Below are 27,004 nucleotides of genomic sequence, written 5' to 3'. Positions count from 1 at the left end.
GATCATGTACAGTATATCACAGAAGTGAGTGCACCTCCTCACATTTTGTAAATATTTAAATATCTTTTCATGTGACAACACTGAAGAAATGACCCTTGACTACAATGTAAAGTAGTGAGTATACAGCTTGTATAACAATGTAAATGTGCTGTCCCCTCAAATTAACGCAGCACACAGCCATTAATGTCTAAACTGGTGGCAACAAAAGTGAGTACTTTGAGGGGACAGCATATTTACACTATTAATACAAGCTGTATATTCACTACTTTACTTAATAGCAATAGCAATAGCAGTTAGACTTATATACCGCTTCATAGGGCTTTCAGTCCTCTCTAAGCAGTTTACAGAGTCAGCATATCGCCCCCACAGTCTGGGTCCTCATTTCACCCACCTCGGAAGGGTGGAAGGCTGAGTCAACCTTGAGCCGGTGAGATTAGAACCGCTGAACTGCAGATAACAGTCAGCTGAAGTGGCCTGCAGTACTGCACCCTAACCACTGCGCCACCTCGGCTCCTACTTAAATATTTACAGAATGTGAGGGGATGTACTCATTTCTGTGATATACTGTATGTCACTGTCTCCTCTTGTTTGGACCTGTTAGGAATATAATTCTAACGGTTGGGTTGGCAATATATAAATCATATAGCAATATTATACCTGTTTCTTTAAATCATGCTGTAAATGTGATTGGGTGCTGTTTCCTCAATCGGTCATAAGAGGGAGCCAGAATGACTGTTAGCTCTCAGTCGGTTAGATGCTGGTCTGATCTGATCTGAGTGCCATGAGCTATTGTAAGTTTTGCAACTGTTAGCAAACTTTGAGTACCGGACTGATTATATGATACTGGACTATGTTATTTGGATTATCCCTTAACTGAAAGACATTGATGACTGACTTTCTTATCTGTGTATGACTTGGACTGTTTGATGGACTCTGATACCTCTATTTCCACGAAAGTGAAAGCCTATTTAAACTGCAGTGTCTCTGTATGCTGGTTTGTGTGTTCTCCAACACAACTCTCACAACGCTTCACTGAACGTACTCACTCTCCCAACGGGGAGTTTACCTAACAGGACCTTTGAGACATCTGATAGGCCACAGTGAGAAGCAATATACTAGACTTAGCCCAGTCCAATTAGCTACAATTCACAGTTACGACAATGATGAAAAAGTAACTTTATGACCAACATTTACAAGCATTTACAATCTCCATAGGTCTGTAAAGCGAAGGAAAGATAAAGATAGATTATATGCACAGGTGCACATTCATTTAGTGACTGCTTTATTTAATGACTGAGTTGCAGGTCCCAATTACAGTCGCTAAATGTATTAGAACGGAACTTTGTTTGGAGCATCTCCTATGCTTTGTTTGGACTTTGGCTTTCTGTTGCTAGAACCCAAACTTTCTGCAAAAAATGAGAGCAATGTAAATAGTCCTTGACTTACGACCACAAGTGAGCCGAAAATTTGTGTTGGTAAATGAGACAGTTGTTAAGTGAGTTTTGCCCCATTTTACAACCTTTCTTGCCACAGTTGTTAAGTGAATCACTGCAGTTGTTAAGACAGTAACACAGTTATAAAGTGATTCTGGCATCCCCATTGACTTTGCCTGTCAGAAGGTTGCAAAAGGTGAATCCCATGACCCCGGGACACTGCAACCGTCACAAATACATCCCAGTTGCCAAGCATCTGAATTTTGATCATGTGACATGGGGATGTTGCAATGGTCATGTGAAAAGTCACTTTTTCAGTGTCATTGTAACTTTGAACAATCACTAAATCAGGGGTGTCAAACTTAAGGCCGGGGGCCAGATCCAGCCTGCGGGGTGCTTAGATCTGGCCCGCGGGGCCGTTCTGGAAAGGACCAGCCCGCAGTGCCTCTGCCAGCAAAAAAAGGAGCTCGGGAGGACCACATGTGGCTCTCCCAAGCTCCATTTTTGCTGGCAGAGGGTTGCAAGAGGAGGTCACGGCCGAAAATGGAACTCACAAGGGTCGTCCATGGCTCTTCTGTGCTCCGATTCCACTGGCAGAGCACTCAGGCCCTCACAAGCATCCCCGACATGATTGATGCTGAGCTGACCATGTCCACCCTGGCCACACCCATCCTAGTCCCCCCGAGATCAAACACACCCTGATGCAGCCCTCAATGAAATTGAGTTTGACACCTCTGCACTAAATGAACTGTTGTAAATCATGAACTACCTGTACATATTTGAGAACAGCATCGGGCCCATGCATCATTGCTGACCGCCATTTTCCTAAAGGAAGGCAGTCCAGGGCCCATTTGGGAAAGGGCACTCATGAGATTTCAAGGTTGAAACTGATGTCCGCTTGGCTTTTACGACCAAACCCCACAATTTTAGCCCTCCCCCCCCTCTGGAAAGGCTCTGGGAGACCACAAAAGGAATGCTGGTAAGGTGCACGTTGCCTAGATACTGACTTTCCTGTATGCAAAATCCTGATTTACTCTTTCACCATGTCTGGAAATGCAAATTATTTTCATGATCACCTTCAGCTCAGAATGAAATAGTCTATTTTCAGCTCCAACAGCACTAATGTTTGGGTCAGCTACCTTGATGGTGTGGGAGGAAGGGAATTGTTGTGCATTATAAAACATCTTGTGAGATAGAAAACAAGATGTGTTTTCTCTCAAGAACGCCCCGAGAACATTTGTAAATAAAAAGATAATTCCAAATTGAATCAAGACTTCATTCTTTAAAATCCAAGGGAACATTCCACCCTCTCTCTAAAATAAGCATCCTTAATTAACTGTAGCTTGTTGTTGTTAGTTGCAAAGTCTCGTCCGACCCATCGTGACCCCATGGACAACATTCCTCCAAGCCTTCCTGTTCTCTACCATCCTCTGGAGTCCATTTAAGCTCATGCCCATTGCTTCAGTGACTCCATCCAGCCACCTCCTTCTCTGCCGTCCCCTTCTTCTTTTACCCTCAATCTTTCTCAGCATTAGGCTCTTCTCCAGCGAGGCCTTCCTTCTCATTAGGTGGCTAAAGTATTTGAGTTTCCTCTTCAGGATCTGGCCTTCTAAAGAGCAGTCAGGGTTGATCTCCTCTGGGACTAACTGGTTTGCAGTCCATGGGACTCTCAGGAATCTTCTCCAGCACCATAGTTCAAAGGTCTCAATTCTTTGGCGCTCAGCCTTTCCTATGGTCCAACTTTCACAGCCATACGTTGCAACTGGGAAAACCATAGCCTTGACTATACACACTTTTGGTGATGTTACTCAAAAGGTGGTTTACCTTTAAACTATAGATAGTCCTCAACTTATGACCAACTTGAGTCCAAAATGTATGTTGCTAAGTGAAAAATTTGTTAAGTGAGTTTTGCGACTTTTCTTGCCACATTTGTTAAGTGAACTGCAGTTGTTGTTAGTAACACGATTGTTAAGTGAATCTGGATTCCCCATTGACTTTGCTTGTCATAAGGCTATAAAAGGTGATCGCATGATCCCTGGACATTGCAACTGTCATAAATATGAATCAGTTGCCAAGTGTCCAAATTTTGATCAAATGACATGGGGAGACTGCAAAAGTCCTATGTGTGAAAAACGGTCATATGTTACATTTTCAATGCCGTTGTCATTTTAAATGGTCGCTAAATGAAACTGTTACAAATCAAGGACTACCTGAACTTAGCTGATCCTAGAACTTGAAGATGAAACCTATCCCTGATTCCTTTGTCCTTTCTTGGCTAGCACTACAATATAAAAACCCAACTACATGTCTTTGTTTTTTATTAACTCTAGTTTCTTTTTTGGCTCCTTGTTTTTGGTCTCACTTCCTCCTCTCTCTGTTGTTCTTCCTCCTCCCTACTACCTTCTCCCTGTTCTTCCCTTATTCTCTGTTGTCGTTCTTCCTGGCTTCTATATTCCATATCCTCTTTACTGCTCTGTTCCTCTTCCGGGCTTACTAGTTGCTCATATAAATCCTGTGCCTTCTCCAGATTGTCAACTTTAATCCTTTTCTCCTGCCAGGTTACCAACATCCCTTCAGGTACCAACCACCTAAATAGTACATCTCGTTTAATCAGTTGTGTTGTCAGGTTCAAAGTAGCAACATCCCTGAAAAAAATGACTTATGGCATTTGTTGAAGCATCCCTGTGGTTACATGCCTTCCATTTGGATGCTTGACAACTGACTCAACATTTATGGCTGGCTGACCAAATACTACTGTCCCTTCCTACTTAAGGATGACCCTGTCAAAACCGTCATCAATAATCCAATCAAAGCCATCATTACCCAATTCCTATTCCCGCCCTGTTTCATTCCAAGGCTACACCAACACCTTTGCACCAGCTCTGGGGCAACCATTGCTGGGGCAGCAAACATGAAGGCCATTACCACAGCAGTCACCGAACTCCTGTGGCGAAGGCACCTTCGCTTCTCCTGATGGACGGGGCCTCAGCATGTCGCCGACTGCATTCATCCCATGCCGACTGGCTGAACCTTCCTGCTTTATCTCCATGGCAATCTGTGTGGGCAGCGATACGCCGTACAGGAAACCGCTGGTGGTGATCCCGGGAAGAGTGTCTTGATTGGCCTGCTTAAGGCGCACATGATTAAGGCCTGGCTCTCGGTTCCCCTTGGAGATGAGGGCAGAGGAGTTCATCTCAAGAGAAGGGTTGGGATCCCTGATAGAGTCCTCGGGTGGCCTAAGAAGAGGAGGAAATTGCACATCATTTCATGTTTACCCTAAATTGGTACACTGAACTATTTAATACAACAATGAGGAACAAAATATGCTGTAAATTCAGAGACAGGTTATTGAACATCAGCCAATTGCTAAAGCCGTATAATAAAACTGACTTCCTGTCCTGTTTATGAACTTCCAAGAAGTATTTTGTTGGCCACTCTAAGATAGCAAAATCCTGGTCTGGGTAGAGTTTTGGCTTAATCTAGCTGAGTTCTTCTTATGTTCTTAAAGAAGCAGACCTTCAACTATCTCTCTCACCCACAATCTGGACCAGCAACACTCTCTCTTTATAATAAATATCTATATCATATCTATATCATATCTCCCCCCCACTCTCTAATCGTCTTTTAATGACTCCATATAACCCCTTGCTGGGTGGACAACTGAATGGAGCTGAGTGGCTGGATGCCCTTCCTGTTGCCAATGCAGAGTTACTATATTCAGCACACATAATCTATCTATCTATCTATCTATCTATCTATCTATCTATCTATCTATCTATCTATCTATCTATCTATCTATCTATCTATCCATCCATCCATCCATCCATCCATCCATCCATCCATCCATCCATCCATCCATCTATATCTACTGGTATATCTATATCTATATATCTATCTATACACACACACAAAAGCGTGTGCACACACACACACGTACACACACACTTAGTATACAGAGAGTGTTGCTAGTCCATATTGTGGGTGAGAGAGATAGTTTGGAGGTCTGCTTCTTTAAGTACATAAGATATATATTTATATACACATACACACAGGCATACATACACACACATACTATATGTGTTTGTGTGTGTAGAGAGAGAGAGAGAGAAAGAGCGTGCATATCAGGGGTGGGTTCTGACCGGCTTTACTGCTGGTTCGCTCATGCACACGTGGGATGCATGCTGCATGCTGCATGCGTGGCATGCATGCTGTGCGGGCATGCACAGTTCAATTAAAATTGCTCTGTGCATGCACAGAACTTAAAAACAAGATGGTGGTGCTGACTGGAGAACAGGTTTGGGGGCATGGCAGACCTGAGTCGCTGCCGGTTACAGCAACCCACGCCACCATACCGCTACCGGGCCGAAGCAGGCCGAACCGTTAGGAACCCACCTCTGGTGCACATATACTTATCTCAAATTACAATTTCAATGTCTAAAAGATGTTAATAAAGAAATGACATGTGGAAGACAGAGAAAGTATTGAAAATTAAACTATAAATGACCGGCCAAGAGAATGATTTGGAAAAAGGCCCTTTGCTGGATGCGCAAAAGAAACTAGCTGGATTGGCATCTTTCAACCCATTTATTTTATCACCTTATTTCCTGGTGCAAAGGAAACAAAAGGTGACTGACAGCAAATAAAATTGCTAAGGGATGTTATAATGATGGACAGCAAAAACAAGGAAGAAAGGGAGTGAAGGTAGAAAAAAGGCATTATACTTCCTAATTCCTAAATAGCATTGAACCAGAAATCTCAATCCAGTTGCTCAGTAGGCAAAGTTCCATCCTAAATAGGAAGTATTTATAGCCCTTCTGTCAGGCTTTTCATCAGCCGTGGCTATAAATCTCAGTTCTCCAGATACTTAGCTCCTTATTCAGTCTTGCTTTTCTCAGCATCGGCTCATGGCTATGACTCGGCAAGATTAGTTTATTGCTGACAGGAATGAAGAGAGGAGATTTGCCTACTGCAATACGCAGAGGTCAAAGCCTATATATAGGCCTAAACTCCAAGGTTTAAATTGTAGGCTTTTTTCCCCCTCCCACCTTTCCAAGTCAATGGGCACCTGGCTGCTCTGCTGATGGCTTTGAAAAGCACCTAATCTATGCTGACATATTGGATCTCTCTAGCCTGGAACTGCTGATTCCTACTTCATCAACATGTTTCCAGATCCCTTCCCAGTCAGGGTCAGCCAATGGCTGGCCTCAATCACTCAAGAACGCTCAATACCTTTTGTCAGTGTATACCTGATTATATTCCAACCCCTGGAAGCAAGTAGAAGCGCTTTGGCAGCCCTGAAATAAAATATCCTTCTCCTACTGACTCACTGGCTGTGCACACACAACATATTGTAGTTTATGTTGGCCTTGGACCATAGAAGATATTTGATTTAATTATATATTTTCATATCCAAAGGTTTGTTTTTTTTAATACAAATTTACACATATTATAGAAACAAAGTGTTGACCGGATCTTTCCTTTAACATCCTCTTATTTACATAATCCATTTTACATCACAGTTTGGTTTTCCCTTTCAGCCAAATTATTTTCTCCCATTATTTTCCATTTTTATACTTATTTTTTCTTGATACATAAACAATATCTTCAATTGCCCCTTCAAAAATTACACCGAATTATTTCATATTTCTCTGTTGGACTAGTTTACTATAAACAATATATATCCTCTAATTAAGTTTTAACATAGAGAGCATTTCTTTCAATTTTTTCTACAATTAACAATATACTATAATTTCTTTATTTCTTAATTAGTTACATAGCAATACCAATCATGCTACTATTCCCTTTAATCTACTAATACAACTCTTTTTTCCCTTTCTTCCTCTTTTATCCATTTTCTCTTTTCTATATTTTAGATATTTGATTTAATTATAGATTGTTCCATAAGTCCAATTTTTTGGGTTCACATGAATGTGCTCCATGAATATTCACTGGCTGCTTTCATACAACATTAAGACAGGCCAGGATTTGGTGAACTAGAGTCCTGAACTGCATATGATGAGAAGTAATATGAAAACTACATCATGGTTTTAGCATTATTTGTGAAATGAGCCACTAGCTAAACTTGCATATCTTGATTAAGGCATAACCATCCTCTGCCTCCAGCAGAACCATAATACAGAAATTCCCGAAGTATTCTGAAGTGAACAAAATCCAGAGCGAACAAATCAAAGAGGTCCTTTCCCTTGGAGATCCATGGTACTAGTTAAATCCATGGAAACCAGAGCATGATCATGATAAGAAACTAATGGGAATAATGCCCATCTCTCAGATCACATCTCAGCTGCTTGAAAACGAAAGTCAGATGTAACTGTTTAGACAAGTTTTCTGACTTGGATTTGAACCATAGAAAAACAGAAGCCAGAAGTTCTAATCCTATCCCAAAGGTGCTTTTTTGAGAGGAAATTAGATTTTCTGGTTTTTCTTTGAAGATGTTTTGCTTCTCATCCTTTAAGCTTCTTCAGCTCTGAGTAGATGGTGGGCAATGGAAGGATTTATACTCCTTGCAGACAGCTGGTCATTTGCATTCTTTTAGAGAGTCGTTAAGGCCACCTGGAGGTTTAAAGAATGCAAATGACCAACTGCCTGCAAGGCACATAAATCCATCCACTCCCCACCATTCAGTCAGAGCTGAAGAAGCTTCTTGGATGAGAAGTGAAACATCTTCAAAGAAAGTCCAGTTGCCTCTTGAAAAAAACACCTTTGGGACAACCATGGCTTGGTTGACTGAGAATCTCCATAGACATTCTAATCCTATCCTTACAATTGCACCAAAACAGGGGAGAAGGGACGATGATGATGACGACGATGATGTTATCCATTCAATCGTGTCCAACTTTTAGCAATTCTAAGGGCCACGTCTCTCCACATCTTCCGATCTTACATTACTTCTTTGAGTTTCTCTATGCTTGAGATGGAAACTCCCGATTTCAGTCATTACAAGTCAATATTTTTATTTTTCTATCATGGATTAGTACAACCAGCATGATCTGCAAGGCGCTGACTAAAATACAAGGGAATTTTTTTAAAAAAAATTCAAAACACCTCATTCTTACCTTTTTATCCTGAAACGCATGTTGTGGCTGTGCTCTAATATGGCCATCAGGGACTTTGCATCGTATTCAATGGGTTTCCTGAATGTGAGTCCATCAGGTAACCCAACCACCGTTAACCAACCAGGCTCTTTCAAGAACTTCTCGTATGGCAGTGGAACCACACTGCTCTTCCCCAAGGCCTCACCTGGACAATGTGGAAGAACAATAAACTCTGAAAGACATCTAAGCAAGAGCGGGCCACAAGATATCCCTTTGTCCTGTCTCTTTGTCACACTGTGCTGCTGCCATGAAAGAGGATTTGGGATGAGTTATCCAAAAGGGAGTACATCAAATGTTTGTAACAGCCTTTCCCAATCTCAGGGGTCTACAGATGCATCAATTTTGAATCCCAAAATCTCCCAGCCAGCAATGCCATTGCTAAGAATTCTGGGATTTGAAGTCCACATATCTGGATGACACCCAAATTGGGAAAAGCTGCTTTATAATGCTCTCCATTCGTCTGGATTAGTGTTTCTTAACCTTGCCAACCATGTCGATTTCAACTACCAGAATTCCCCAGCCATCTTATTAGTGGGAGAATTCTTGGAATTAAAGTCCACACAGCTTAAGGTTGGTGAGACTCGTGGCACGACAAAACCGCGGTCCACTAAAGCGCGCCCAATTAAAGGGCGTCGCTGACGTCATCAGCAGCGCGACAAGAGCGACCGCGGAGAAAAAAGGGCGCTTTAAAAAGCGCTTTGAAAGCAAGTCGATTCAAGTTAAGGTAAGGGTTAGGTTTAGGGTTAGGGTTAGGTTAAGGGTTAGGGTTAGGGTTAGGGTTAGGTTAAGGGTTAGGGTTAGGTTTAGCGTTAGGTTAAGGGTTAGGTTTAGCGTTAGGTTTAGGTTTAGGGTTAGGTTTCGGGGGTTAGGTTTAGGTTTAGGGGTTAATTTTAGCTTTAGCACTCACAGCGTGCTTTTTTCGTCACGCTGTGATGACGTCAGGTACGCGGTTTCGTCAAGCGCGCTTTAGTCGAACGCGGTTTTATGGTGGAACCGGTGAGACTGAGAAACACTGCTCTGGATTTAGGCATATATTATCTGTAGTAAGACTTAAGCAGAGGTGCCAGTTGCAGGTAAAGGGCTTATGCTCAAGCAAAAGTTGGCATCAACCAGACGTGTCCTCCAATTGAGGACGTGTATGCAATAAAAATGGCATTGTCTATCTATAAAGAGAGAGACAGCAGAAATTTTGGGGGAATCACTAAGTTTTGCAAAAGAAAGAAGTATACCCCTCCTCACTTCTAAAAACAGGGCACAACATGCAATAAATGTTTACGATCAGTGGGGGTGGGCAACAGAGAAAGGAAATGAAAAACAATCAAATGGATTGTTCAGAAAATAACCTATTTATTTGCTTGAGTGCTTGCTTGAGTGCTTGCTTGCTTGCTTGCTTGCTTGCTTGCTTGCTTGCTTGCTTGCTTGCTTGCTTGCTTGCTTGGTTACTTACTTACTTACTTACTTACTTACTTACTTACTTAACTTAACTTACTTACTTACTTACTTACTTATTTGATTTATAAGGCCACCTCATGCTTGGATGGATGGCGTACCTCATAAAACTACTCAACTGCAAAAATACTAGCAGTAAAAACTCGGAATAAAGTAGTAGCAGTGCTAATAATAATCAATGATGAAGCTACTGTAAAGGGCATTAAAATCTCAAAGTGGGAACATTTGTAGCTGTCTTATTTTCTATATCAGCTTTCCTAACCTGTGGCTTTAAGGTGAAAATAAAAAGTAACACCCAGGACTCTCAGGTAGATGTTTAACGTCTAGCCATCCAAGTATACCCAACAGTCGGGATATTTGGATTTGTAGTTCAACTATAACCAGAGGTTTAAATGTTTCCCATCCTTCCACAAAGCCTCTTGATTTGGGCCTGAATAAAGGTTAAGATGCCACCACAGTGCCTTAAATGGATTCCCAGTACTATCCTAAGAGGAAACAGTAACTATCTGGCAGCCTAATGGATAACCAGTTCTCCCATCTGTTAAATCCAACCCTTTGGATCTTCCATTCTCCCAGCCATACAAGCACGGAACTTCTGAGGAGAATGTGATCAAGAAAATTTTAGACTGCGCAGAAATGGATAGATTAACCATTGTGCAGAAATGGATAGATTAACTATTAAGATAGATTGCTATTAAGGATGAAGAAGAAATGGAATACTTTTTCATATGGGACATATTTTATCAATGGCTAACGTTGGAAAGGAGGAGGTATAACTGGAGGAAATGGTAAAGAGGAGAATTGTTAAAGAAGATGATGTTAAATGTTAAATATTAATGTTAGGGTATTATTATATTATTATATCATTAATATGACGGAGAGGAATTATAACAACAAAAATGTATAATATGATTTACTTAAGAACAATTGTACCCAGAACACACGCTGTTCGATGAAAATTGGATGTTATATAAATAAAATAAATAAAACTTGAGGGGGGGGAGAAACAAGTAGGGAACTGGCCATAAGGTCCCCCAAGTTTGCCACTTGGCAAACCCAATTCCCAAGGGAAATCAAGGCTATTCCTTACTATAAAGCACATCAAAGACTTCTTCTACCATCTTCCTGAGGAGATAAACATCTGATCCCTGATCTGGGGAGATCCGAGGAATTGTCCGACCAAAATCTTTTGCCTTCTTCTGGCCGTCCAGATCATGCTCTTTGCTCTGCTGGACTCCTGCCGGGAGGGAGGTAGCAGGAGAGAGAGAGAGAGAGAGAAAAAAGATGGCAAATCAGGAGATGCTGTGTTGTTATTATCAGTCAATTTTTCAGTTTTAGGGTAGAGCTGTTATTAATGATGGATATATGCAAAATGCAGAATCCCCTATTTGATATTCTATGAGGTTGGATGATACTCTGTGACATCACCACCAAGCCTATCTGCGGTCCACCACCCCTCATCATTTCATTCCTTGGAATCTGCCTACCAATTGATTTACATGTTGTATTTCTCCCGTGTTCTCTCCTTAAAGCAAGCATGGGGAACGTTGACTCATATTGCTGAACGTATTGCTGAACTACAACACCCAGTGGCCTCAGCTAATGGAGTTCAATAATGAGACAGATTGGGAGTTGTAGTTCAAGGCTTTTTCCAAACAAGACGCAAATATGACCAAACATCATAGAGAGATTTTCTCCATGATGATCTGTCTGCAACCAGGCCATTTAGGTCTTCCCATTCATCTATAACAGGGTTGTCAAACCAATTTCATTGAGGGCCACATCAGGGTTGCGTTTGACCTCAGGGGACCGGCCATCCCGAGCTTTGTTTTCACTGGCAGAGGGTTGCAGGAGGCCGTGACAGCCGAAAACGGAGCTCGGGAGCCCATTTTCACTGGCAGAAGCACCACAGGCCAGACCTTTGCTGTTTTCAGGGTGGCTCCATGGGCCAGATTTAAGTACCTTATGGGCTGGATCCAGCCCCCCGGGCCTTGAGTTTGACACCCCTGATCTATAGGTTTTGTCATTCATTACCTTGGCAAAAGACAGGTGACTGCAGCTGCTTCAAACAGAGGCAAGAGAATCATTGTAAGGATTGGCAACACGCACTGTTAATGTCATGCCAATATAATGTTCTGCTCATTCATGAACCTGGAAAAGCCTTGAGAGGTTGTATTTAGACCCCAAACTTTCTTTATCAGTCATAGGAAAACAATGCATCTTTGGGTTCAGAGATCTGTATATTGGTGCATCCATACAGGTAGTACATAGACTTTATTGAAATACTAGCTGATAACCAATTTTTGCCCGGGTATTTGCTTATCCCAGTCCTGTATTAAGACAGGAATGGCGATGTCAAGTGGCAACGTAAGTGCGGAATGTGCTGTCCTCTCTCCTTTCATTAACGTCGCCGCAATTCCTGAAGAGATGGTGGCAAGAGCAACTTCTCCGAGCCCTGATTTCGGGGACAATTAAATTAGTTAAAAATGTTTTCCCTGTGCCCCCAGAAACGTTATTTCTAATGATGGATTTTCCCTCTTACCAGAGGAAGCCCCCTTGTGAATACTGTAAAGCCGTTACCATGGCAACTCCACTACACTGTACAGTAGAAGCCATTTTACGGCAGTACAGTAGAAGCCATTTAAAGGCACAGCAGGGTGTATCCTAACAGAACACACACCCTGAGGGGTGTTAAGGGTGTCTTACCCCCACTGTATTTGTTTCTAGAGAGTAAGTCATCTTTGTACCAAGCTTGGTTGAAATTGCTAGAGGCTTTCCAGAGTTATGCTGGAACACACACACTCAAAGCCATTTTTATATAGAGAGATATTGTCTTTCTCCTTGTCCCATATTACATTGTTATAGCACTGACCGTCATTAATAGTATCACGATGATCTATTATTATTCTGAATTTGTTTAAGATTAAACAGATCACAAAAGTACACCAATAATTATATAAATATACATAAAAGGTAGTAAATAAATTGAAAACTTGAAAAATATAATTAAATATAAAACCTAGTGTTCAATGATAATATAGGAACTTTATTTAAAAAAAAAACAATCTTCAACAATTTGGTTAGGTTTGTGTTTTATTCTCAACTTCTTTTTATTTTAAAACCATTAGTCTTACAGTCTAGCAGGGAGAAAGATACCACCTATTATCATACCAACTACTCCAGGCATTATTCCAAATTATGTCTCCCATGGTTTTAATTTGGAAAGTCAGACTATAATTTATCTTATTCATCTGTTCATTCCTCCATCCATTTATGTATTGGAGAGTCTTTTAAGAATATCATGGATAACCATGAAAACACATGATGGCACAGAAGAAATCAATCCAGTGTTCTTACTCAATGCACAAATTACCAAGGTGAAATTATCATTATCTTATGACACATTATGCAAAGACCTGGCTCTATTGTTAAGTCTACAGAGCTGTCTACATGGCTGCAGAGTCAACAGTGACATAGTGACACATAATCATCACCAATATTTCTTTACCCCCCTTATTTCTCGAAGACTCGTAATTTCTACGGTCTCATCAAACAATTCCAGCTGACATACAGTCATATAAACAGACAGAAGAACATAAATCTACTGGGAACAATACAATAACATCCCCAATCAAGTACCAGTTAAGTGAACTAATTAATTACATCATGAATTAATAACAAGAGTCTTCAAACAACCAGGATGACACATTCACTGAATGACCTCGAAGTATAATTTTTATGAGGAATGCAAAGGCTATTTTATATATCTATATCTACCCTGTTTCACCAAAAATAAGACCTCCCCAGATAATAAGCCCAATCGGGCTTTTGAGCGCATGTGCTAAAATAAGCCCTCCCCGAAAATATTGCAACACAGCAGCAGCCATGAGGTGACAACGCTCGTCTTCTTCTGCATCTCAAAAATAATAAGACCTCCTCGACAATAAGGCCAAATGCTTATTTCGGGGGTCAAAAGAAAATAAGACCCTGTCTTATTTTTGGGTAAACACGGTACTTAAAGGAACAAATATGATTAAGTAGAGAGATATAAATTGGAAGCAAAAGTTACAATATCTGACGGATGACAGCCATGGAAGCATTTAAATTATAACTGTTTCTTCACAACACTATTACTGTTAAACATTGCCTCTGTTACTGACAACAATGTCAGGATAGGATAATTGAAACTACTTAACATCCAGGATCTGCATCAGCTTCCCCAACCAGCTGTCCTCCAAACAGATTGGAAAACAACATACTTCATCCTAATAAACAAGACACATGGAGGTGTCTTGCAATTATAATGTAGCCCAATCTTTCTGAAGAATACCAAGTTGAGGATTCTCTTTTAGTCTGTAATAATGGGAGCCTAAAGCAGATAAAAAGAGGAAGCAGCAGAAGAAAATTTCCATGTGTCCCAACAAGGAGAAAAAAAAAGGCCAACATCTTTATGAATGCTCCGAAATGAATAAGACCATGGACAAAATGTATAAGTGAAGAACACTCAGCTTCATCTCAGATAATCCAGGCAATGTTGATTTTGGCAGCCAAGCAAGACTGATATTTGCACGCACTTCCACCAAAGAGGTTAAAAAGTAGATGTCCTGCCTTCCAGCCCCAAGCATAAGGTCAGTGTCGCCTGCCTACAGTTCTCCTATCATATTTAAAACCACTTGCTTATAATGTAGAACGTCTGTGGGATTTTTTATTGCTTTCCATTGCCTGTGGCTGCATGTGTATTGCATCTCAGAAGTTGCTGCCAAATTGGACAAGAAACTCACGCAGGCTTCTCCTTTAGGTCTTTGACTTTAAAGGTTTGAAGAGTGCTAATTCTGACTGCCAGATATGTGACAGAGGGGGTATACTTCTAATTTCCCCTTTCCGGCTCGTAGTCCTTAAGGTTGGGCTCACATGCATGAGTTCCCACAAGGAGGAACAAGTAATAACATGTGCACATGACGTCACAGGAGCTTGCACTGAATGCCTTGTCCATTCACTGAGAAAAGCCATGATGTGGTTTGTGGGAATTTGACACAGGCCCATCTATCGTATTTTTCAGAGGAGGATGCACTCCCCCACCCCTAAAAGAGGCTGAAAATTTGGGCGCATCTTATATTCCAAATGTAGCTTTTTCAAAGCTATTTTTCCAGACCTAATGAGGCGCTAATGAGTGAAGCATCTTCTGTGCTTTGCCTGCTTTTCCCATTGCTTCTCTCTCCAACGATCAACTGTGCTTTAGAAGCGTTTGGGGACTCAAAATCAGCAAACCTATGTGCTGAAGGTGACCAGACTAAGGATGCTAGCCAAATGAATACCTGGTAGGCAGATTTTCCCCCCCTATTTTCCTCCCCAAAAACTAAGCTGTGTCTTATACTCTGGTGTGTCTTATACTCCAAAAAATACGGTACTTACTTCCCTTCACTGGTGCCTCCAGTATTCAGTAAAAACAATTCTGCTGTATGGGATCAATGGATGCAGTAATCTAACCCCATTGGGCATGCCAGATTGAATAGCTGATTTGTACAATATACTTAACCAAGTCAGATAAAAGCCTTGCATAATATGCTACATTAAGTCAGCTCCAGTTCTTTTCATGACACAGCATGTTGTGCAAGCCCAAACGGTGTTTAGACAACATACTTAGTCAAAATAGGTAAAAGCCAAGGAGACACTGTTTGTCTATTACTCTATTAAATTCCTTTACAGGGTTTCTATATGGCTGCAATCAAAATATGCTCCAAGATGTTTACATATCCTATTTAGGAAAATAACCATAGAAAGCAAAAAGTCTAAAACACCAAGAACAATATCATTCAAAAGATAGCTCTAGACCTACATCTTATTAGGGTATAATAAATAAATAATCAATATGCCAAGGTTGATTAATGTTAACCTTGACTTCTATTTCTATTATTAGTTAGCTGATAGCTCAATAGATTATGTAAATCCAGAAAATGGGTTAATTCAGTCACAAAGTGAAGTACATTAAGCCGGGGAATCCTGCAGGTCACAGTGGGTTTTTTTAAAAAATTAATAAAAAGCAAATCAGAGCCCCTAAACCAGGGGGGGGCTCCTGCCAGTTCTAACCTATAAAAGAGGTTCCACAAATCTACAGTGCAGTTTTGAACCAGTTCCAGCTCCCTCCCCCCACCCCGCTCGCCCTCACATCATCAAGATGAGAAGCGAGAGGAGGAATTCTGGGAGTTGAAGTCCACAAGTCTTAAAGCTGTCAGGTTTGAACATCCCGGTGTGTGTGTGTGTGTGTGTGTGGTTTCTAAAGGGTTAGGGGTGCAAGGGTTTTGTAACTTGACAACTTTAAGACTTGCGTGCTTCAAATGTCAGAGTTTCTGAGCCAACATTTTGGTTGCTAAGCAAGAGCATTGTTAAGTGAGTTTCACCACATTTTACAAGTTGGCCACGCCCACCCAGTCACATGGCCAGCAAGCCACTCCCACAAAGCAGGCCACACCTACAGAAGAGGTTCTATAAAATTTTGAAAGCCACCAATGCCCTAAACCTAATTATCTTTACCTTAAAGAAAGATTTGCAGTTTAGAAGAAGGGTTATGACACCCAGTTGTTAACAATGGCAACGATTAAAACAGTGTTTCTCAACCTTGGCCATTTGAAGATGTCTGGACTTCAACTCCCAGAATTCCCCAGCCAGCATTTGCTGGCTGGGGAATTCTGGGAGTTGAAGTCCGGACATCTTCAAGTGGCCAAGGTTGAGAAACATTGGATTAAAAGCATTCTGTCTACCCACCCCAGACAAACACACATAGAGAACACTCCCCAAACAAAGAAAAGGAAGACAATATTTTTGAGAACATAGCCAAAATATTATTGCTGAAAAAAACAAATTCCCGAATCAAGCCAAAAGATAGCTGAGCAACCTGTTTTTAATACTGCTATTCTCATTCACTTTTCCACCCCAAGATCCAGCTGACAGATCAAACTAGTTAATAAAAAATAAAACTCCCACGAACCTGACATATAACCACCCCTGGCCAGATAGATCCAGGTTTAAGTGGACAACCATCAGGCATGTCAATGACAGCAACTAAGCAGTTAAGCCTGGCAGATGCTGGCATTAAATTTGGCACACGGTTACATAATTGCTGGCTTTGCCAAGGCAACTCGAATACTTACTGCAGAACTTTTTGAAATCGGCCTGGACCTCCTTCCTTGTGTTCATGAACAGCCTCCCCTTTTCTGTCCCAACTACAAAAGTATTTTCATCGTGGACAGCAACACAGGCAACCTCCGTGTTGAGTTTAGAAAGGGCTGAGCACTGGAGAAGGAAGAGAAAATGGAAGAGTTGTCATTTCAATGCATTTTTAGAAAGACGAGAAAAGAAGAGAAGATGGGAGAGACTTGTGATTATGCACTATTAAAACCACCAGTAAGGATTTCTAACTGAGTTAGCTGCTGATCTTGTAAAATGTATTATCAAAACTCAACCAACGTACTTTTGGCTTTTCCTGGGTCTGAATCCTTTTGGCTTTCAGAAGTGATTTTTTTTTTTACTTGGAACAAATTGATTGAACTTGATTTGTAGATAAAGAAACTGAATTTCCCCAGGAGAGAAAAACACCTCATGGGAAGAGTTCGCTCTTGAGATAATTTATTTTAGGATTTAATGGAAGGGTGGGATATCGGGGAATCTTCACACAAGTCATTCACAAACCTTTCCCCAGACCACAGCTAAATTAGAATAGAATAGAATAGAATAGAGTAGAGTAGAATAGAATAGAATAACAGAGTTGGAAGGGACATTGGAGGTCTTCTAGTCCAGTGTCCTGCTCAAACAGGAGACCCTATACCATTTCAGACAAATGGCTGTCCAGTCTCTTCTTAAAAACCCCCAGTGATGGAGAGCACCCACAACTTTTGAAGGCAAGCTGTTTCACTGGTTAGTTGTCCTCACTGTTAGGAAGTTTCTCCTCAATTCCAGGTTGCTTCTCTGCTTGGTTAGTTTCAATCATTGTTTCTTGTCTTGTCTTTTGGTGCTTTGGAGAATAATTTGACGACCTCTTCTTTGTGGCAGTCCCTTATATATATATTGGAAAACTGCTATCATGTCAGTATTTTTCCAGTGTCATTGTATCAGCATATTTTAACAGTGGATTTGAAAGCTGCTATGCATGCCGCTGTGTACTTTCACTACGTAGTCCAGTTGGGCTACTGGAATGACACCAGAGGTGGGTTCCGACCAGTTCGGACAAGTAAGTAGTAACTCGGCTGGACACGCATCCAAACCGGTTCTATCTCAGCGGCACCAACTTGATTTTCTGTTCTGCACATGCACAGAACAATCTTCATTGGAAAAATGTTGGGTTTCCCCCCCCCTTTTTTAATGTTGTGTGCAAGGTCAGGCAAAAAATTTTGCATGCAGAATCGGTAGTAATGCTGGCAGGAACCCACCCCTGAATGACTCTGTATATGAGGAGGCCCATGAAGACTGCACTTACTTCAAAATGCAGCAGTCACATTCATCTCTAGAGTTAGCCATTGGGGGTGGGGGGGTGCATGAAAGCTCCACTGTTTGCAAATCTGTGTATTTAAATTTAGGGTTCTAGTGCTTGCGGTATTTTGCGCAGCATTAGCCTTCCCACTTTTTAAAAGCTGATCACAAGAAACATCTAATGGTATCAGAGGTGGTATTCAGCAGGTTCTGACCAGTTCTAGAGAACCGGTAGCGGAAATTTTGAGTATTTCGGAGAACCAGTAAATATGACCTCTGACTGGCCCCGCCCCCATCTATTCTCTGCCTCCAGAGTCCCAGCTGATTGGGAGGAAATGGGGATTTTGCAGTATCCTTCCCCTGCCACGCCCATCAAGCCAGGCCCACCAAGCCAGACCATACTCACCAAGCCATGCCCACAGAAAGATGTGGAGACTCTAGAAAGAGTGCAGAGAAGAGCAACAAAGAGCCGAGGTGGCGCAGTGGTTAAATGCAGCACTGCAGGCTACTTCAGCTGACTGCAGTTCTGCAGTTCGGCTGTTCAAATCTCACCGGCTCAGGGTTGACTCAGCCTTCCATCTTTCCGAGGTGGGTAAAATGAGGACCCGGATTGTTGTTAGGGGCAATATGCTGACTCTGTAAACCGCTTAGAGAGGGCTGAAAGCCCTATGAAGCGGTATATAAGTCTAACTGCTATTGCTATTGCTAACAAAGATGATTAGGGGACTGGAGGCCAAAACATATGAAGAACAGTTGCAGGAACTGGGTATGTCTAGTTTAATGAAAAGAAGGACTAAGGGTGACATGATAGCAGTGTTCCAATATCTCCGGGGTTGCCACAAAGAAGAGAGAGTCAAACTATTCTCCAAGGCACCTGAGTGTAGAACAAGAAGCAATGGGTGGAAACTAATCAAAGAGAGAAACAACTTAGAACTAAGGAGAAATTTCCTGAAACAATTAATCAATGGAACAACTTGCCTCCAGAAATTGTGAATGCTCCAACACTGGAAGTTTTTAAGAAGAGATTGGATAACCATTTGTCTGAAGTGGTGTAGGGTTTCCTGCCTAAGCAGGGGGTTGGACTAGAAGACCTCCAAGGTCCCTTCCAACTCTGTTATTCTATATTCTATATTCCATTATTGTTGTTGTTGTTGTTGTTGTTGTTATTATTATTATAACAATAATTTAGTCTTGGTTTTGAGGGCAGGTTGAGGTCTCTAAATGTCAGAGAGCAGTGGTTCTCAATCTGTGTCCACGAAGCCCTGAGAGTCCACAATGTTGTGACAGAAGGTGTCAAGAAATGTTATGATTCAAATTTTGAGTTCAGTCTTGGTGGTCTTTGGTCATGGTCCATGGCCACAAAAGATATTTAAATGGGGTCCGTAGTGAAGAAAACGTTGAGAACCACTGTCGCAGAGCATTCGCAACCCATGCTATGGGAATATCATTTTGTAATCCCTAGATTTAAATGCATTTGCAAACCACAATATTTTCTGTCCAAGATATTGCAGTTTGGTTTGACATCCAAATTAACAAAACTACAGTAAATTGTCCACTCCTCTGCTTCTGGAGTCCTCTGTACCAGAAACCACAGACGCTAATGGCTGAAACAGAAGCAGACAAATTGGTTAAAAAGCATTATTTGCTGAAACAGTTGGAAACACTTTGCTTGAATTCTAAATTATGGTGCCATAAAACCTGGTTTGATGCAATCTCTAAAATGAGGAAATTGAATCACATATCAATCTAAGCCATAATGTTCTTTTGGTTTGGCTTAACGTGCTGAATAAACTTAATGACTGTGACTAATATAATGGTTCTAAATGCACAAAAAGCCAAATAATTGCAATTCATTCAGTAAATCATGGTTAAGCCTTAGCACAACATATGAACCCAACCACTGGCTCAGTGAAGACTACTTTAAATATATTTATTTGATCTTCTCAACATAATTTTAGCCACATCTCAAATTGAATACTCTGTTGTAATGATGGCAATATGTTTAATTGTTTAATTAGAAGACTGTGAGGGGTTAAAAGGGAAAAAAACACATCGATTCAAGATATATTTAGTAGTTTAGAATTAATATTTTCAGACAAGGAGCTTTCTCCGTCACAGCGGAAGATGCTGAAAATTGAACCCAAGCCATTTGTGCAAGGTGTAAATTCTTGTCACTGAACTACAATTGTTTCCCTAAGGAGTCTTGTAAAGCTGCCCAGCCTTGAGACAATACAGTTTGCATAAGTTTGAAACTGGACTAGAATCAGAAGAGCCCAAAGATAGGCAGGTTAGCAAACATCTCAGAAAGACAGTTCCTGTACCAAGATTCAGGAAGAACTTGACAAGCAGGAACTCTAAGCAAAAATCAGCAAGAGGAATGTCAATAGAGATTAAGCACGAATACAGGGTGGGAGCAGCAGACCATTCTGCGGGAGAACCATAATAAGCAGCAGCACAGGTGAAAAGCATCTGGATGTCTTAGTGGATCATTACTTAACATGAACCAACCATGTGATGAAGTTGCAAAGCAAAGCAAATGTTGTCCTAGGCTCCATCAAGAGTATGAAGTGAAGATTAAGAAGAGTCATTATTCCTCTCTTTGCTGCACTGGACAGACCACCCCCATAATATGGTGTCCATTTGGAAAGATACTAAAAACCTGGAATGTGTCCAGAACAAAGAAACCAGGATGATAAGGGGATTGGACCAGTGGTGAAATCTTTTTTTTTTTTACTACCAGTTTTCTGGGCGTGGCTTGGTGGGGTCATGTAACTATGAAGTCATGTAACTGGGGGATCAGAAGACAGAAACTCACTTTAACAATGTCCTGCTGGAGCAGGGTTGGACTAGATGACCTCCAGGTCCCTTCCAGCCCTGGATTATCCTATGAAGCTGCGTCTAGTGTCAGGTATGTAGTCTTTCCTTCCTTTACTTTTTCCCTCCCTTTCTTTCTTTTTCTTTCTTTCTCTTTCTTTCTCCCTTCTCTCTGTCTTTCTCTCTCTCTTTCTTTTTCTTTCTCTCTCTCTCTCTTTCTTTCTTTCTTTCTTTCTCAGCAACTCTCACCATCCGCACCACCCCGTTTTTGGGACAGCCTGCTGGAAGCAAAAACGGCCGCCCACCCAAACTGGTAGCATTTCACGCCTGGATTGGACAAACAATTGGATGTAATGGAGGTGTTCAACCCAGAGAAAAGAAGAATGTGAGAAGAGAATGACAGTCCTCTTCAAGTATCTGAAGGTCCATAGAAGACAAGGCAGAGCAATCCAGAAGGCAGGACAATGAAGTACTGTATAAGGCTTAACTGTAAGGAAGCACGGCTGAACATCAGAAGGAAAAAAAAAATCTGAATAAAAGCTCTTTAACAGCAGAATAGACTGTTTCAGAAAGTGATCTATTCTCTTTCATCATTTAAACAAAGGCTGGCTGGCATTTGTCTGACATGACATGTACAGTAGTAATAATGGACTCTTGCGCTGAATAAAGGCTTGGACTAGATGATCTCTAAGGAAACTTCCAAGCTTCATGCTCTATCACTCTAAATTGTCCATACTCGGCCAGGCATTTCGTGTTTATAAGTAGGACCATGAATAATATTTTGACAAAAAGGCAGTACAGGTAGTCCTCAAATTAGTATTGATCACTCAGCGACTGTTTGAAGTTGTGACTTACCTGAAAAAGGAGACTTATGATCCAGATCCAAAGTTCCAACAATCCCCATCCCTCCCCCCCGCCCCAGTCATGTGACTGCACTTCAAGAACTCAGCGTTTTACAACTTACAACTGCTAATAGGCAGGTTCCATTATGGTCTTAATTCAAGGACTATGTGTATATTAAAAGTAATTAATAAATGAAAGCAGATAGACTTCACCGATCCAAATATAACGTTTTCTGAAAGCAGTTCATTTCTGACCAGTTCAAGGATGACTCAGCCTTCCAGCCTTCTGAGGTGGATAAAAGGAGGACCGGATTGTTGGGGGCAATAGGCTGACTCTGTAAACCGCTTAGAGAGGGCTGTAAAGCATCGTGAAGCAGTATATAAATCTATTGCTATTAAGAGAAGGGTCCTTTCACTTACTTATGATCAAAGCCTTGCTATTTATTATAATTGTAACTTGCTCAGTTATTTAAGATTTAAGTTCTACCTACAGTTAAAATAGAGTATGTGGGTTGACTTTTTTTAAAAGAATGCTTTTTTTAAAAAAAAAATTAAAATTGAATGAAAACGTTCAAAACCTGATTCAAATCTTTGGACAGAAAAGGCAGGATTTTCTTTAAAGCTGCATCAGGAAGAACAACTGATGTTCTGTGGCTCAGCAGTGACAAGGCAAATGAAGGGCCAGTCAAACTTTCACTTTTTCCTCCACATGCTTTGAATAGAGTCATAAGGCCAAGATGTGCTATGTGCCCCTGTCTTTTATATCATACTGAATCATATTCATTATTCTGCTTTCATTTGCTTGACCGGAGAAACAGGGAGATGTCTAGATCTCATTTCCAAGTTGGTCTGGGTAGAAACTTCCTACAAGGTCTTTGTGAGAAGTTTCTTCTTCTTCTTGGCATCCAAATCTTCCAGAAGGTTGTCGTCCTTGCTATTCCATATTCCTCAGGAATTCAGGGTTAAAAGGAAGTACAAACTGTCTACCCTTACATATTGCTTTTGGCCTAATATTAGAAACTAGCTAATACCTGTGCTCAGTTACGAAACTATGTGATCTGGCGTCTCCTATCCTATCGCCTTCTCTCCTTCAGCCTTGCCCCACAGAAGCCTCCCCTATGCTATTGCTATTAGTATTAATTTTTATTATATATTATATAACTGAGCACAGAATTGTCTCCAATTGTCCAATGTGTTTAGGAGTCATACCATTCAGGTCATTTGTCCAAATAACTCTAAATGTTCAATCTAGAAATATTCTTCTGAATTAGGCTTAATTCAGAGCCAAGGTGGCGCAGTGGTTAAATGCAGCACTGCAGGCTACTGCTAGATCAGCAGTTCAGCGGTTCAAATCTCACCGGCTCAGGGTTGACTCAGCCTTCCATCCTTCCGAGGTGGGTAAAATGAGGACCCAGATTGTTGGGGGCAATATCCTGACTCTCTGTAAACCGCTTAGAGAGGGCTGAAAGCCCTATGAAGCGGTATATAAGTCTACTGCTATATTGCTATTAATTTCAGTATTTTTTAAAATGTTAATAGGCTGCAAATTTATGCATAAATACTCCTTATCTCTTTCCTAATCTCTTCCACATTAAAGATTCGTTTCAAAGACTGTGCCAGGTATGTATCTTATTCAGCAGGGAGGGGAAAGGTTGACTTATGTAACATTTCCATAGGGGTTTGAAAAAACAAGAAAATAAGGGTTGGGAAATTATGACTCTTTTTTTAAAAAAATATATTCTTTTGTAATAGAAAATAAAACTTTTGTCATTTGGGGTGGGGTTGGGGTTAAGCAAGCACCAGAGTTGATAAAACAAGGACATCTGAAATGTTCTATGCCAACATGAAGGTTAACAGAAACCACAATATGTGTTTTTAAGGATTGATTTCAAAGCTCTTTTAGCTACGGATACAAGCCATTTCCTCTTCAGACTCTAGCCCTTGGAGCAATTTCCCTGCAACAGCCATCTAAAGTGACACAAGCTCTTTGTTTCTTCCATAAATCTGCGGCCACATTTTGAAACAAAGCTACAAACAAAGCTTTTTTTTTACCTATCACTTACGTAAAATTTTTGGCTCCAGCCAAATTTATTTCTATTCTTTCTATTTTTTTGGCAGCTGGAATATTTGCAAACATGCTATGACATCATAGAAAGAGCAGGAAGTAGACATTTGTTCAAATTTCGTACCAGAACGGTATCCAGTGCTCCAGGCAGGCTCAGGTATGCCCGTACCAGGGTGTATCGCCTGCAACCCACCATTACATTAGGAGTACAAAGTCACTTGGGATATAAATGGGATTGTGAAATGGTGAAAATGACAGTATCTTCTTCATGTTAACAGGATAAAAAATGGATCCAAAAAGAATAAATATCTCATCTCCCACAGTTCTAAAACCACCTAGGGCACACAGATAATCTTTAAAAATAAAATAGGCCCTCGAAAATACGTCCCTGTGCCCAAAAAAGGAGATAGAAGTAAGCTGGGCTGGGAGAGAGAGAAAAATTTGGAGTAGCAATAGCAGTAGCAGTTAGACTTATATACTGCTTCATAGGGCTTTCAGCCCTCTCTAAGCGGTTTACAGAGTCAGCATATTGCCCCCAACAACAATCCGCGTCCTCATTTTACCCACCTCGGAAGGATGGAAGGCTGAGTCAACCCTGAGCCGGTGAGATTTGAACAGCTGGCAACCACACGGAGGAGAGCCTTTTCAGTAGCAGCTCCGACCCTTTGGAACGATCTCCCCGTGGAGATTCGTACCCTCGCCACCGTCCAGACCTTCCGCACAGCCCTTAAGACCTGGCTAGCCCGTCAGGCCTGGGGATAAAGATAATCTGCCCCCACCCGAATGATGAATGAATGTTGTTTACTATTTTTACTTTTATGTACTGTCTTGTGTCTATTGTCTGTACCCTCCTTCCCCATTTTATGTAAGCCACCCTGAGTCCCCTCAGGGAAAAGGGCGGCCTATAAATACTAATAAATACAAATACAAATACAAATATACAGCCGAACTGCAGAACTGCAGTCAGCTGAAGTAGCCTGCAGTGCTGCATTTAACCACTGCGCCACCTCGGCTCTTACAGAGGCTCTTACTGGAGTGGTGAAGAAACCATGCTTGTTCATCCAAATTTCTCTAGAGCTTCAAGACTGGCCTTCCAAAAACAATCTTTATTAATGAACTTTTTAAGTAAATTGGTACATTCCTGATGATGGATGATCATCGCGAGCTATTTTAGCTAATTCTTTTTAGTACAGCTTTTGTTTTTATTCCTTGTTTGGGTACACTACTCTGGACTCATCCTCAAGGAAGAGGATGACAATAATTATAATATGGTATATCACATAGTAATTGGATGTTTCTTGATCTGCCCCACTACTCAAAGCAAACATTTTGCAAAGAGCTAATCTATTTGCCCCAACTGTGAAAAAATATACATGATTTCAAAATGAATTAAGCTTGTTGCCACATATAATTAATTTGTATTTTGGCTGATATCCGGCCTTTACTTTAGGATCTCAAAATGGCCTATGTGAGTTGAGGGAAAAATAACTGACCCCAAATAACTCAGTGAATTCCTTTGGCTGAGAATAAATGTGATCTTGGAACTTTCAAGACTTAATCCAAAGTCTTAACACAACATTGGCTACCAAGTTACAGAGAGATCTTGGCTCTCAACTACATCTACTGAAAAGATACGTTTCTTCCATACATACAACTCGCCCAAAACTTACCATAGAGTCTAAGGCTGATACTAAGCTGGTGATAACTTCATCTTTTTGAGAGAACACCAAGTGCCATTGGTCAGGTCTGCAGTTGTTAAGAAGCCCATCGGAAAGCTTTCCCAGCAGCGCCATGATTGCCTGAAATCAACAAGAACCAACTGAAGGTTAGATGAGTCTTGGGTTGCCTGGACATCAAAAACCACAATAGAACAACCAGATAGTCTCTGAATGTTATGCACTGCCCTGTTCTAGAGCTCAAATCAATTCAAGCATTATAGTGCTTGCTGGAATTCAGAGGTGAAAATACGTTTCCCCCACTCACTCTGCCCACAGTCTTGACTCTGCCCAAAAGCATTCTCCAAAACCGCTACCAGATTGCAATTGTTAAAAATGTGCTACAAAGAACTTCATTAAATACTTAATTGAATATAGTAATTATATTAGCTGGGTTTCATTCATTTAAAATAAATTTACTTTTAACTGAAATTTTATTTTCGCTTGGTGACTTCTTATAATATACTCTGCCAGTTGGCTACTTAAACATTACTAAGAGAGTAGGTGGGGGGGGATTGCATACCACGTTTCCCTGAAAATAAGACAGGGTCTTATTTTCTTATGACCCCTGAAGAAAGTGCTTGGCCTTATTTTCGGGAAGGTCTTATTATTTTTGAGGTGCAGGAGGCAGCAAGTATGGTCACTGCGTTGCAATATTTTTGGGGAGGGCTTATTTTCGGGGAGGGCTTATTTTTGGGGAAACGGGGTAGCACTATTCCACAGAGAGAAAGGTAGGGAGATGTGGTTGACAGAGATTATTACAGTATTTCTTTCTCTCGCCTTCACTGAGAGAGGTTAAACAAACTGCACCCACCACCATGCTACAATAATAAAGAAATAACACAAGGACCTCCTGGATGGTGAGTCTTTGCAAATCCCCATGAAAGCCAATTCTTGGCCCCATGGAACTGTAGCCTCCAATGAAGATACTGGCTTTGTCCCCAAGACGCAAAGATACAACTGTCACATGGAGCAGAAAACCCATAGGCAAAGTCACACTTACTTCAGAATTTCAAACTGTTTTGCAATGATTACTCTGCTTGAATTCAATTGCTCCTCTTCTTCCTCCTCCACCACCACTACCACATTGCCATTCTCCTGCAACTATCCC

At 41.1% G+C, this 27,004-nt stretch overlaps 1 protein-coding gene across 1 annotated transcript in view; it reads right to left on the bottom strand.

Moving 5' to 3' along the window:
• The window catches only part of GTF2IRD1 (GTF2I repeat domain containing 1), a 172,823-nt gene that overhangs the window by 79,132 nt on the left and 66,687 nt on the right, over positions 1-27,004 (bottom strand). Inside the window, 5 exon segments of the mRNA XM_032216806.1 lie at positions 4,359-4,669; positions 8,507-8,690; positions 11,085-11,231; positions 17,143-17,284; positions 25,849-25,977. Coding sequence (XP_032072697.1) covers positions 4,359-4,669; positions 8,507-8,690; positions 11,085-11,231; positions 17,143-17,284; positions 25,849-25,971 — 907 coding nt within the window. The 5' untranslated portion in view covers positions 25,972-25,977.

Source organism: Thamnophis elegans, chromosome 4 (assembly GCF_009769535.1).
Source record: "Thamnophis elegans isolate rThaEle1 chromosome 4, rThaEle1.pri, whole genome shotgun sequence".
Taxonomy (NCBI): Eukaryota; Metazoa; Chordata; class Lepidosauria; order Squamata; family Colubridae; genus Thamnophis; species Thamnophis elegans.
The sequence above is the reverse complement of the archived record's forward strand: the minus strand, read 5'-3'. Positions and strand labels throughout refer to the sequence as shown.